Source organism: Toxotes jaculatrix, chromosome 2 (genome assembly GCF_017976425.1).
Source record: "Toxotes jaculatrix isolate fToxJac2 chromosome 2, fToxJac2.pri, whole genome shotgun sequence".
In the NCBI taxonomy this organism is placed as follows: Eukaryota; Metazoa; Chordata; class Actinopteri; family Toxotidae; genus Toxotes; species Toxotes jaculatrix.
Genome location: NC_054395.1, coordinates 13,018,519 through 13,031,132, shown reverse-complemented (window position 1 = coordinate 13,031,132; position 12,614 = coordinate 13,018,519). Strand labels below are relative to the sequence as shown.

Here is a 12,614-nt window from a genome sequence, read left to right as displayed (position 1 = left end):
CTTTTTTTGGCACATTTTGACGCCTTACTATACTATGACGTTTTTTATGACATTTTGAGGTCCAAAAAAATTTTGACTTTTTTTGGCACATTTTGACGCCTTACTATACTATGACGTTTTTTATGACATTTTGAGATCAAAAAAAAATTTTGACATTTTTTTGCACATTTTGACGCCTTACAGCCGTATGACGTTTTTTATGACATTTTGAGGTCCAAAAAAATTTTGACTTTTTTTGGCACATTTTGACGCCTTACTATACTATGACGTTTTTTATGACATTTTGAGATCAAAAAAAAATTTTGACATTTTTTTGCACATTTTGACGCCTTACAGCCGTATGACGTTTTTTATGACATTTTGAGGTCCAAAAAAATGTTGACTTTTTTTGGCACATTTTGACGCCTTAAAGCCGTATGACGTTTTTTATGACATTTTGAGGTCAAAAAAATTTTGACTTTTTTTGGCACATTTTGACGCCTTACAGCCGTATGACGTTTTTTATGACATTTTGAGGTCAAAAAAATTTTTGACTTTTTTTGGCACATTTTGACGCCTTACAGCCGTATGACGTTTTTTTATGACATTTTGAGGTCAAAAAAATTTTTGACTTTTTTTGGCACATTTTGACGCCTTACTATACTATGACGTTTTTTATGACATTTTGAGGTCAAAAAAAATTTTGACTTTTTTTGGCACATTTTGACGCCTTACAGCCGTATGACGTTTTTTATGAGATTTTGAGGTCAAAAAAAATTTTGACTTTTTTTGGCACATTTTGACGCCTTAAAGCCGTATGACGTTTTTTATGACATTTTGAGATCAAAAAAAAATTTGATTTTTTTTTTGCACATTTTGACGCCTTACAGCCGTATGACGTTTTTTATGACATTTTGAGATCAAAAAAAAATTTGATTTTTTTTTGCACATTTTGACGCCTTACAGCCGTATGACGTTTTTTATGACATTTTGAGGTCAAAAAAAATGTTGACTTTTTTTGGCACATTTTGACGCCTTACAGCCGTATGACGTTTTTTATGACATTTTGAGGCCAAAAAAAATTTTGACTTTTTTTGGCCGATTTTGACGCCTTACTATACTATGACGTTTTTTATGACATTTTGAGGTCAAAAAAAATGTTGACTTTTTTTGGCACATTTTGACGCCTTACAGCCGTATGACGTTTTTTATGACATTTTGAGGTCAAAAAAAATTTTGACTTTTTTTGGCCGATTTTGACGCCTTACTATACTATGACGTTTTTTATGACATTTTGAGGTCAAAAAATTTTTTGACTTTTTTTGGCACATTTTGACGCCTTACTATACTATGACGTTTTTTATGACATTTTGAGGTCAAAAAAAATGTTGACTTTTTTTGGCACATTTTGACGCCTTACAGCCGTATGACGTTTTTTATGACATTTTGAGGTCAAAAAAAATTTTGACTTTTTTTGGCACATTTTGACGCCTTACAGCCGTATGACGTTTTTTATGACATTTTGAGGTCAAAAAAAATTTTGACTTTTTTTGGCACATTTTGACGCCTTACTATACTATGACGTTTTTTATGAGATTTTGAGGTCAAAAAAATTTTTGACTTTTTTTGGCACATTTTGACGCCTTACAGCCGTATGACGTTTTTATGACATTTTGAGGTCAAAAAAATTTTTGACTTTTTTTGGCACATTTTGACGCCTTACAGCCGTATGACGTTTTTTATGACATTTTGAGGTCAAAAAATTTTTTGACTTTTTTTGGCCGATTTTGACGCCTTACTATACTATGACGTTTTTTATGACATTTTGAGGTCAAAAATTTTTTTGATTCTTTATGGCCGATTTTGACGCCTTACTATATTATAACGTTTTTTATGACATTTTGAGGTCCAAAAAAAATGTGACTTCTTTTGGCCGATTTTGACGCCTTACTATACTATGACGTTTTTTTATGACATTTTGAGGTCAAAAAAATTTTTGACTTTTTTTGGCACATTTTGACGCCTTACTATACTATGACCATTTTTATAATATTTTGAGGTCAACAAAAAATTTGACTTTTTTTGCCAAAAAAGACATACTTTAGTAAGGCCTCAAAATATCATAAAAAACGACATACCACGGTATGACATCAAAATATGCCAAAAAAAAGTCAGACTTTAGTAAGGCCTTAAAATGTCAGGAAAAAAATGACATACCACAGTATGACGTCAAAATATGCCCAAAAAAGTCATACTTTACTAAGGCCTCAAAATGTCATAAATGTCTTATTTTTTCAGTTCATGCAGAGTAAAACTGTGAACTCCATTCATTGCGGTAGTGCTCCTTACTACATTGTGGATGTCTAAGCTGAAGGAGCTGCTTAGCCGTTTTTTTAGTAGAACACAGACATCCTTAGATTGATAGGAAGCTGGATGAAAACACAAAAACTCAAAACCTTAACATCATCATCATCATCATAAAGAGGAGGAATCTAATCAGTAAATCAGTTGGGTTTTCAACATCTGACAGAAGACTAGTCTCAGCCAGAGAGGCCATCTGGTGTGTGACTGACCTCTCAATAGACCTTACAATGAGACTTCTAATGCAGGGAATAATACAACATCCAATCAGACTGAACACGCTTGCACCAATAAGGATACCAGTGATTCCTTGCAGTAGCGATGAATGGGCATAAAATTACATCTGTAGCACAACAAGATTCATACCTCAGCTATGGCTTTCGCCACCTCCAATTCCAAATGCGTATGGGGCAGTCCCATTAAACAGCAGCACAAAATTTTCTGATATTTCTTGCAGAAAATCCTCTTCTGCCCCCGCTTTCATATGAAATTTGTGCAGAGATTTATGCAGAAGAAAGGCCTTGTTTAGCCATGGCTAAAATAATCTGGCTATAAGGTTCCAAGGACATTTTGGTTGGGTGCACCGCTGACTGGAACTAGGCTATCTTCTTCTTCCTGGCTGCTGGATTCTGTTGTTCGCCCAAACGCGTTCGCCGTTCGCCCAGATTATTATAAATAAAGAACAGTAGGTGGCGAAAATCCTGCAGCCGGTAGCAGGCAACAGGTCTCCATTAAATAAAATAAGAAGAAAACAATAATAACATCCGGTCTCTGGACACGAGAAAACGGTCCTCGTTTCTGCCTCTTCGTGATTTTGTATTTTGTTACGCTAAGTAGAAAAAAAAGAAGTAATTTTTAAATTTCAAGGACTCCCTTCAGACCCACAAAAAAGTAAAATGCCTTGTATTTCAATTTTGGGTTTTTTTGTATTTTAAAACGAAAATCAAACAAGCACTCTTTTTTAATTCAAATATCAAAAGATACACGGACCCTCCACCTTGCTATATGCATTTATTGACTGCACCTGACCTGCAAGGTACTGGGGAACATGCACATATTCACACAAGCACATCACATAGGCCAGTCAACAGGACTTTGTGGCCTACTCACAGCTGCCTCACCAGATGAGTCAACCTCATTTCACCCAAAAACAAATCTAGAAACAACAAATAGTCATACTTCCATTGCACACAGGCAAACAAAGAGTCACCTATACCAAAAAATGTTTCACAAACACACTGAGAAGATCATCTTACCTTTATGCGGTGTGATTTCCTCGGTTTTCACAAAACGGATAATCTACTCCGGGGATGCAATTTGATTAAGAAACAAACAAGCTGAAGGAATACTAGAGATAGTCACCAAACTACCGATATGAGGACAGCGACTCCTGCATCTTGGTGGAGTCACCGGCAGTCAGCAGTCTTACGGCGCGATGGGCTCAATAGTCCAGCAAATGGCCGTATCAATCCGCTGAGAGTTTATGTTCACTCTGCAGGTACACTGTGCCCACACGACAACAAATAACACAGAGCCTTATACATTTTATTTGTAATTTTTTTATTTTTACAAGCAAAGTGGATTTGTCCCTTAAAAAACAATGAAAAAATGCTCTTATTGTGAAATTTAAATGTACCCAAATCAAAATGAATTCAACCTCTTTAACCATTCAAGTAAAATAAATGTGTGAGCTATTGATTCTACTGTAGTCAACTACAGACCCAGTGTTAGTAAAGGTTAGTGGATGTGGATGAGTGTGTTTCTGAATATCATGCAGAAAAAAAAACTCTTTAGGCATGATATCAGAGGATACTCTGGTATAAGAAGTGGATGATAAAGCTGCAGGCCCCAATGCTAAGGGCAGCCCTGTAATCCTCAGACACAGAGGTCCAATTAAACAACAAAATAAAAAAGCTGTTAGTATTGTTAGACTCTGTACTGTCTCAGTCCTTCACAACAACATTGATGAAGCTCTTGATGTTCCTCAGTTTGTGGCTATCAAAGTTCACCAGCAGCACGCTGGGGCCAGCGCTGGTGGGACTGAACTCAACACTGGCTTTGGCTTCCTGTTTAGGACCCACAGCTCCAATCCTGCAAGAGTCATATGCAACAGTGAGCATAATCTTTCAAATCAATCAGAAATGAGGTTTCTGTTTTATGCTTATCTCTATTCATGTACATGCAGCCCAGAAAAAAATGTTACAGTAGGTACAGTAGGCTGTAACTGGGATTATAGCTCTTTATTATAACACTCACAAATCACGTAACAGCATCTTTTACTTAGAGCTGTAAGTACCATTTTTTATTACAGAAACGGGGATCATATGTGACAGTTCCAGGGAAATGTTTGTGTTTGGGTGCATTTGAGTTTTTGTTGGCTTTGACTTGAACCTTTATCACACTCATTAAACAATAAATAAGCTGTGATGGGAAGTGGGTGACACAAGTAAAACCATAAAGTAGGAAAGCATAGAAATAGGTGAAGCATAATCCTGCTCTTAGCACTTAGGATGGAGGTGACATACTTGGCTGTTATGGGTTTGCCGTTGGTGAGGCCGACGCCCTCTATGGTGAAGCTGCAGTTCTGCAGTGGCTCTGGTAGAGGGTTCAACAAGGTCAGCTCTGCCCTCACAGGCTGGTTCACTGTGGCTTCTCCCATCAGCTGCAGAGAAGGGTTCAAATTAACAGCTGTCATCATGCAAGAGGTGATATGATATTGTAATTGATTAAACTTATGTATACAATATATTCACATACATACATTATGTCCTATACAGTTTTATGGACATTCTAATTAAATCCAAACATATTCATATAAGGCACTTCAGAAAATATGGTTAAAAGAAGTTTCTATTTTACTTTTACCAGAGACAATATCTTAAAATCACCATTTGGTTTAAATATATTTCAACAAGATATGTTCTTCAGGGGATGTGGAAGAACATATAATGAACAAGAATAGAGTGATACTCAAAGATCTGGTGAAAGGAATCAGTATATCATGGTATGACGTGTGGGCACAATAGAAAATGGTTATGGTTTACAGTCACAGCTAAATAAGACTATGCTCTAATATGTTGACTTAAAGTATGCTCTGTTTTGAGCTGATTTCTTGTTACTCCAGTTCTAGCTATGATATGAAAAATTCATCATGAACAAGTTTCTTAATTTCTTTCCCCTGTCCATTCATCCATCCATCCATCCATCCATCCATTCATACCTTAATCTCTATATCTGGCTCATCTAGTACAATGGTCTTCTCAGCCTTATGGTAGTCAATGGTCTGCTTGTCAATGGTGAGGGCTGACAGCTGGATCAGCCTGTCCGAGGTGATCACTGATCCATAACTGTCATACTCCAGTCTGAGGGACAGGCGCTTCTCTGGAAAAACACATAGATTTTATACACATTATATACATTTTTGACAGTGTGTGAACCACGTTTAAACCAACAAACATTATGAGAAAAGTGTAAATCCTGACAGATATTTCTGTGGTACATTTCAGTGAGTTTTAATCGTTAATTTAAAATATTTTTTCAGGCCTAGATGGCCTTGTTTCAGAGATTTACTTCATAGACTTTTTGTACTCGCTAACAATAGGACGATCATTTTTGTGAGATCATTAAATTTACAATTCAGATAAAGTGGTGTAAAGTGTTTGCACTGAGATCAGAGCAAACCTTCTCCAGAGGGCACCTCCACTTTGTCAGAAGCAAATCCACAGCTGTCTCCCAGTTTTCCGTTGTAGCCGACGGCTTTGGCGAAAAACAGGAAGGTGCACGTTCTTGCCTCCATGTGGTTGTTAGTGAGGACGGCGTACACCTCAAAGTCTGAGCCCACGATCATGTTGTCAGAAAGCTTGATCTTGAAAGTGATTCATTTAATTTAATTAATGGAATATACAAAAATAAAAATACATAAAAATGCATTTCACATAGTTTATACTTTTATACTGATTAGCAGGCACTGTAGATCTTAAATATGCTGTAAAAATAATAATTTTACAAAATCTAAAAGATGATACTGTGATCTTGGAACAAAATATCTCAATTCTGTTTAGATTCAGCTTTTTAGCAAAAATATATGAAATCAAAACTATGCAATCAGAGCATCCCAAAGAAGGCGGCTATGGTCAAATGAATTTCAAAACTAATGCATTATATAAATTTAAAGAATAAGGAACAGGAATAAGTAATAAGTGAAAACACACACACACATATTTAACAAATTTAGACACTTAAGGAAAATGTTTTCTATGATGTAAACAGATCACAAATGTACAGAAGTTCATATTAGGCTGAATGCCAGTTTGCAGTATTTGCCAACCACATTTGTACGTCTGTTACACCCAAGTTATTTTTAACTTGTTCCTCTTTCTTGTGCTACAGTTCTTCTGCTACAGGCTGTTTTCCAAGCACTGGCATTATTGTTGAGACTGTTTCCTTTTCCTTGTCCTCATCTGGTGTTGACTGGTGCAAATATATCTACCCTGAGTATATCTATGTATGAACTAAAAAACTACCTTGAGACGGAGCCCCGGCTCTTCTCCTCGCTGCTGTAGCTTGTTGTGGTGCTGGGCCTTCTCATACACCTGCCTTTCTTCCTTTGAACCTGAAAACCATCAGAATCAAGCTCCCAAATAGTGTCAAACACAAAGCCCCTTCAAAGCTATGATCATTTAGATTAGATTTAGATTATTAACAGACACCGATTTTACATGATTACCTTTTTTTAAAAAAAAAAAGTATGTGTTACCTGAGGGCATCTGTGTAATGTGAGAATGTACGGTTTGTAATGTGTGTGTCTGTGGGCATGTAACTCTGCAGTACCTTCTGGATACTTGTACTGGTGCGTGATGTCGTGTCTGTCATCTGAGCCCACAGCTTTGGTGCTGATGAAGCGTCCCACAGTCTTTGTTGACCCACTGATCTTGACAAACTGTCCATCTGACATGCGCACCATGTTCACAACATCTGCATTAACCTGTCTCCATGCACGACATGAACATGAGCAAGCACTACATACAGAGATGTTTTTGCTCACATAAATATATGAGTGTAGTGTCTCTTAAATCCTTAAGTCTCAGAATGCAAATTAATTAGTCTCTGCCTGGTGGTTTTGCTGGGATCAGGTCTTGGCAATAATTCAAACCTCTAACTCTGACCCTTTGCTAAACGCAAACTGTTTGTGTTTTTGTGTGTGTTTTTCTTTAAAGTGTTACAGTAAAATGTTCGAACACCTCACCTCAGCAAAAATAAAGGGAGTGTCATACTTCTTGGTCAGCTCTCCTTCCTTGATGGCCCTCAGTGAGGCTGGTCCACAACAGAAAACACCTGAAAAGGAATAGATTTCAGAAGGCTTCACACGTACAACACATGCATTCAGGCCACAACAAACCATTCAAAAAAATAAAAGATAAGCTACAAATTGCTTCATATCTTTAATATTTTTGTGATGTGTGTTGTGCCAGTTCGGGAGAGAATGGACAAGACTGAACATTTTAAGGATCCTGCTTAACTGTTGCTTTTCAGCAATTGATGGAAACACCTAATGAATAATGAACACAGCTACAAAGTTATGTTACTTGGATGCCAGTCAACAGCATTAGCAGCAACATGCTGTTAACCTAGCCACATTGGAAGTGTGTGAGAGTGACAGAGCTTTAAAGAGGTCATGTTATCTGTTTGCATTAGTAAAAATGTTTTCACAGTCTTGAGATGAGCCACATGAACATACCAAACACAAGCTGTCACATGTTTGCCATAGGCCTCAACCATAAACCTGTGACTACGGTCAGAAAATAAAAATACACAGTTACAGATAGAATTATCTCTCTTTTTGTGTTTACACTATTTATTTCTGTATTTATTTTTAAATGTCATTTTAATTTTCTTCTGTTACTGGTCTGCCAGTGTGGCATGAAAATAGTCAAATCACAGATGCAAAAAGGCCAAACTGTATTTAAAAAATAATTTAATAAAAAAAAAATTCACCATCACTTGTCTCCTGTGGGGTTGGGTCACTGGTTTGCCACCCATCATACTCAGACCCTAAATCTGGACGAGTCATCCAGCTATCCACCCAAACATGGAAATTCCTGGGAAAATGTGTAAAATAAGGATAATAGCATGGTTATTTTTGCTTTAATCTATAGGATAATGGAGAAAAAACAATAAAGTCAAAGTTTCATTTTATCACAACTAATAATGGAAGGTAAAAAAAAGAGAGAGAGAGAGAGAGAGAGAGAGAGAGAGAGAGAGAATGTAAAAATGTACTAGAAGGGACTGCTGTTTTTTATGCATATGTATTTGACTAATCTCTAACACAGACTCACCATATTGAATCATCAGAAATGCTCTCACCATCTTCATCGTACACGTTTTCTATTACCAGGTTAGCGTCAGTATCATGAGCTGATCCAAAGTTGGTAACTACTCGACATGGAATACCCAGGGCTCGGGACACTGAAGGAGGGAGGAGCGCAACACTTTACCACACCACCTAAAATCTGTTATCAAAGATTAACTATAAAGATGTCACATAAAAAAACAGCATGCACTAGATGGCTACAAAGCCATAAGAATAGACTCTATATTTAAGGTTTTGATGAAAAAAAAAAGACTGTCATGTGCTCTGTGTTGTGCTCTAACCTGTGCATGCAACTGCAGCAAAGACCCAACACTGGCCATAGCGGACCGGGCCACTCTCTGCCCACTGTCGCAGAATGTCCCCGCTGCCGATCCACTGTCCTGGATGAACCCCACCTGAAAACTCTCCCCACTCTCCCACCAGCACACCCCTGTCATCATTACTGTTGATCTATGGACACAGACAGAGGGGAGACACGAAAAAGCGAGTATAAACAAGTGAGACCCAAAGGTAGAATCCTGTACATATTTCATTTCTAAGTGGTATACACATTTTAAATCTATATGTACAAGGTTTGCTCTACAGTACATATTGACTGGCTTATTTAGGACAAACAAAGTTTGTAAGTCAGACCTCCATTTCATCAGGCTCATGGAGATCTGGAAAAAAAAATCCAGCTCAAAATTAGGATTGAAATATTCCTCTATAATATGTTTCAAGATCACTCATGAGATCATTGTCCTTATTGTAGATCAGATTTTCTTCAGACATTCATCATCATTACGGAGTGAGACAGAGGTCTGACCATGCTTTGTGCCATGGTGCATCCTTGGTGTGTTATACACATAGTGCATGCTCTTGTCATGGTTATCAACACTGCTGATGTTGGGACATCCAGCAGAAATAGCTTTGGATTTCTCATTTAACTTTTTTGACTTGCAGCAGGAATAAATTCTGACTGAATTTACTGTATTTGTAATTAAACTGCCCTTTGCAACCTGCTTGGAATCAGAGTTGCGCATAATGTTCAAAACTCCCTTTTCTTTGCGGCTGCTTTGTATAACAAAGGTTGCCAGGGGAGAAGCGAAAGTTCCAAAAAGAAGGTTGGTGCCCTGCAGGCACAATAAAACACTAATAGTTTAAATGAGCTGACTGAAGGGTTTCTGGTTCAGCATGGTAATCTCTGCCCGCACAACTAAAATAGTGGCTATTCACGGGAAGGTTGAATGACATCCACAGGGCCTCAACTTATAATAAAGCCCGGACACCTACCATGGCGCTCAGCACCCTGGTCACATAGATGGGATTTCTCCTGGCAGAGCAGTCCTTGTCAGCATCAGACACAAATTTAGGGTTTTCATCCAGGATCTTCAGACAGATATCCAGTATACCTGCTTCAAACTGCAAAAGGTGGATAATATTGAGCTGCATATAAAGATTTGTGTCATGTAGTCAGTGACAGTATTGTTAAGTGAGTAAACTTCATGGAATGAAATCTTATGATTGATAAATGTAACTTGATATTAAAATGGCATCATGATACGTGCTCTTTTCCATCGTAGTGAAGAAACTTTTAGAGAATTTTTTATTGCGTACATCTGCCTGAACTTTTTAACATTTTGTGTACCTGTCCGAAGTTCCAGGGTGTCCCTTTGATGCGTTTATATGTTCCCCTATAGATTTGCCCATGTTGTGATAAAACATACTCCTGCCTCTTTGTCTCACTGCGCATGTAAACAGCATCACCTGTGGATCAGCACAGACACCAGCAAATTCAGACCAGCATGATAGCATATTAACATCTCAAGTTTAAGTGTTTAGATATTTTACTGTTGTTGTGCTAAGTGTTTAAAACTCAATAGACTGATTTTATGTCTAAGTTCAGTTTTGCTGCTGATGTAAACACAAGGATCACAACAAAACAAGAATACTCTATGTACTCACTGGGGCACCAAGCATTAAAAAGCAAGGTGAACTGTCCTAAACTGGTCTTCTGCCCTTCCTGGTCCAGAGTCAGAGAATAAAGTCCCATGGGACTACTGGGGGAGGAACTGATAGACACAGACAATGTGTTTCCAATGGGATCATGAAGAGCAGATGCGCTCCATTCAGTGTCCACTGTGGAGTCGCCTAGACCAAAGGAGACCTTAGTGTCTGATTCTTTCCTGGGTAACGGACCTGGAGAGATATAAACACTAAATCTAAATCCAGATGAGAGACACACAAATCCTTGCGCACACACACTACTGCTGCTCACGCACCCCCTCCAAATTCCCCCCTACACAAATGAAGCTAATGACGGGTACACAGGAGGCATACCAGTTTCAACGATGAGTGTGAAACTTGTTTCACCCAGTTTGAACTCTTTGCTGCCAGGTTTCAGATGCAAAATGATGATAAAGGTCTGTCCCCTCCTCACAATCAAACGCTCCTCTCCATACAGCTCTGTATGATGACTGCTGTTGTTACTTTTAATGCTCAGATCACAGCGCTCAATGTCCAAGACTGTGTGTAGAGAGAGGAAGACAAAACACTTCTCACTTCAATTGAAAAGAAACAACTTATCAGCAACAATGCGGATAAACTGAAGAAAAAAAATTACTTGATCTCTTTATCAAAAAAAAAACTGTCAAAATGTCTTCACAAACTATAAATCACAAGAAATCATCAACACATTCCCCAGCACAGATAAAGTGTTACTCTGTGTTCATGATGAGAGGTATCTAATGTTACCCTCCATTCCTTCATCATATTTCACGCAAGACTCTCAATCTGATACTTATTCAGAACAGTCTCAGTTTGTGCAGTAACAGAGAGAAAACCGTATCTTCAGCTGTAGATTGTATAGTCCACTAATAACATGCACACAAATGTACCACAATCTGTTTTTCAGTCCTTACCTTGACTCATGTCTGCAGTGAAGTTCTTGTCTCTAGACTTCTGTGTGTAAAGTTACACTTCAGCTGGCCCCCCAAGGATATTTGTAGCATGTGAAACCAAATCGGGACAACCCTCTCTGTCTCTTCGTCACATCCGTAATTCTGTTTTTAGTCAGGAAGGGCAAATAGGGTTGAGCTCCTCCTATTTTGTTCTTCAGTTTGGCTGTGGTCTTATGGCTATTGTGAATGATTTCTGCTGAAAACTCTCAACTCAAATAGCAACTCATGAAATCAACTGTGGTGTCTCTGTTGAATTTGTTTTCTGTCAAATAATATAAAAATATAAAACAACACAACAGCCAATGCACCAGATGCTTCGCAGTAACTTTTTCTGTAAATATAAAAATGAAACCACCAACAAAAAAAAGTTTTTTTCATAAATTATTTATGCCATATATTACTGTATGATTCAACATAGACAAAATGTTATTATTCAAAATGAATCAAAAACTGACAAATTACATTTTATAATGCAAAAGAGAAACACATCTAACATTTAAAGTTTTTATGCAGCTGTGTTTGTCTTTTGCAAGGCAGAAAACTACTTCACACATTTTTTTTTCTCAAGGCAGCAAAATGGTTTTACACTTTTTTAAGTTTCTGGAGGATGTTGCAACCTGGTGCTGCACTTCTCTATCATTTGATTTGCAGATCAAAAGAGCAAAACAGTTTAGTAAAGACTGAACAGAAGGGACTCTGAAATTCAACATTTCATAAAAGTTGACCACAAAATGCATTCAGTAAAAATCCTTGCCAGGGCGACACCCCTGAAAATGTAAAATAAAGAACTCAGTGGCAATCAAGAGTTTTGAAATAAGCGTCTGCAGCTGTCCTGCTGAGGAATTACTCTGTGTAAAAAGGAAGTGAAACATCATTCTAGTGGTGCCACATCCTCATGTTACTGCAGTTTGTCTCGTTGCAAGGTAGCACAGAGTTCAGAGGAAGAGAAGAAAACAGAGAAAATT

General features: G+C 37.6%; 1 protein-coding gene across 2 annotated transcripts; it reads right to left on the bottom strand.

Annotated features, from left to right (window-relative positions):
* Positions 1-3,904: 3,904 nt before the first annotated feature.
* Positions 3,905-11,712, bottom strand: LOC121192852 (protein-glutamine gamma-glutamyltransferase 2-like). Of its 2 annotated transcripts, XM_041054783.1 has the most exons (15): positions 11,611-11,712; positions 11,030-11,215; positions 10,655-10,888; positions 10,338-10,456; positions 9,983-10,111; positions 8,992-9,160; positions 8,676-8,805; positions 8,335-8,438; positions 7,586-7,674; positions 7,171-7,324; positions 6,864-6,952; positions 6,022-6,205; positions 5,561-5,721; positions 4,866-5,002; positions 3,905-4,431 (listed from the first exon to the last, which is right to left on the bottom strand). In XM_041054783.1, the coding sequence occupies exons 1-15, from the start codon at positions 11,618-11,620 to the stop codon at positions 4,284-4,286; spliced, it is 2,043 nt and encodes a 680-aa protein (XP_040910717.1). In that variant the 5' UTR covers positions 11,621-11,712; the 3' UTR covers positions 3,905-4,283. The 2 variants fall into 2 exon arrangements, with proteins under 2 accessions (XP_040910717.1, XP_040910726.1); XM_041054792.1 differs by lacking the exon at positions 11,611-11,712 and having other exon boundaries at positions 10,655-10,761; positions 11,030-11,062.
* Positions 11,713-12,614: the final 902 nt, after the last annotated feature.

Coding starts and splice junctions, on each gene's coding strand:
- LOC121192852 (XM_041054783.1), bottom strand. Junction 10,112..10,337: donor CACCCTGGAACTTCGGACAG/GTACACAAAATG, acceptor CACCTTTTGCAG/TTTGAAGCAGGTATACTGGA. Junction 4,432..4,865: donor GGCAAACCCATAACAGCCAA/GTATGTCACCTC, acceptor TGACTCTTGCAG/GATTGGAGCTGTGGGTCCTA.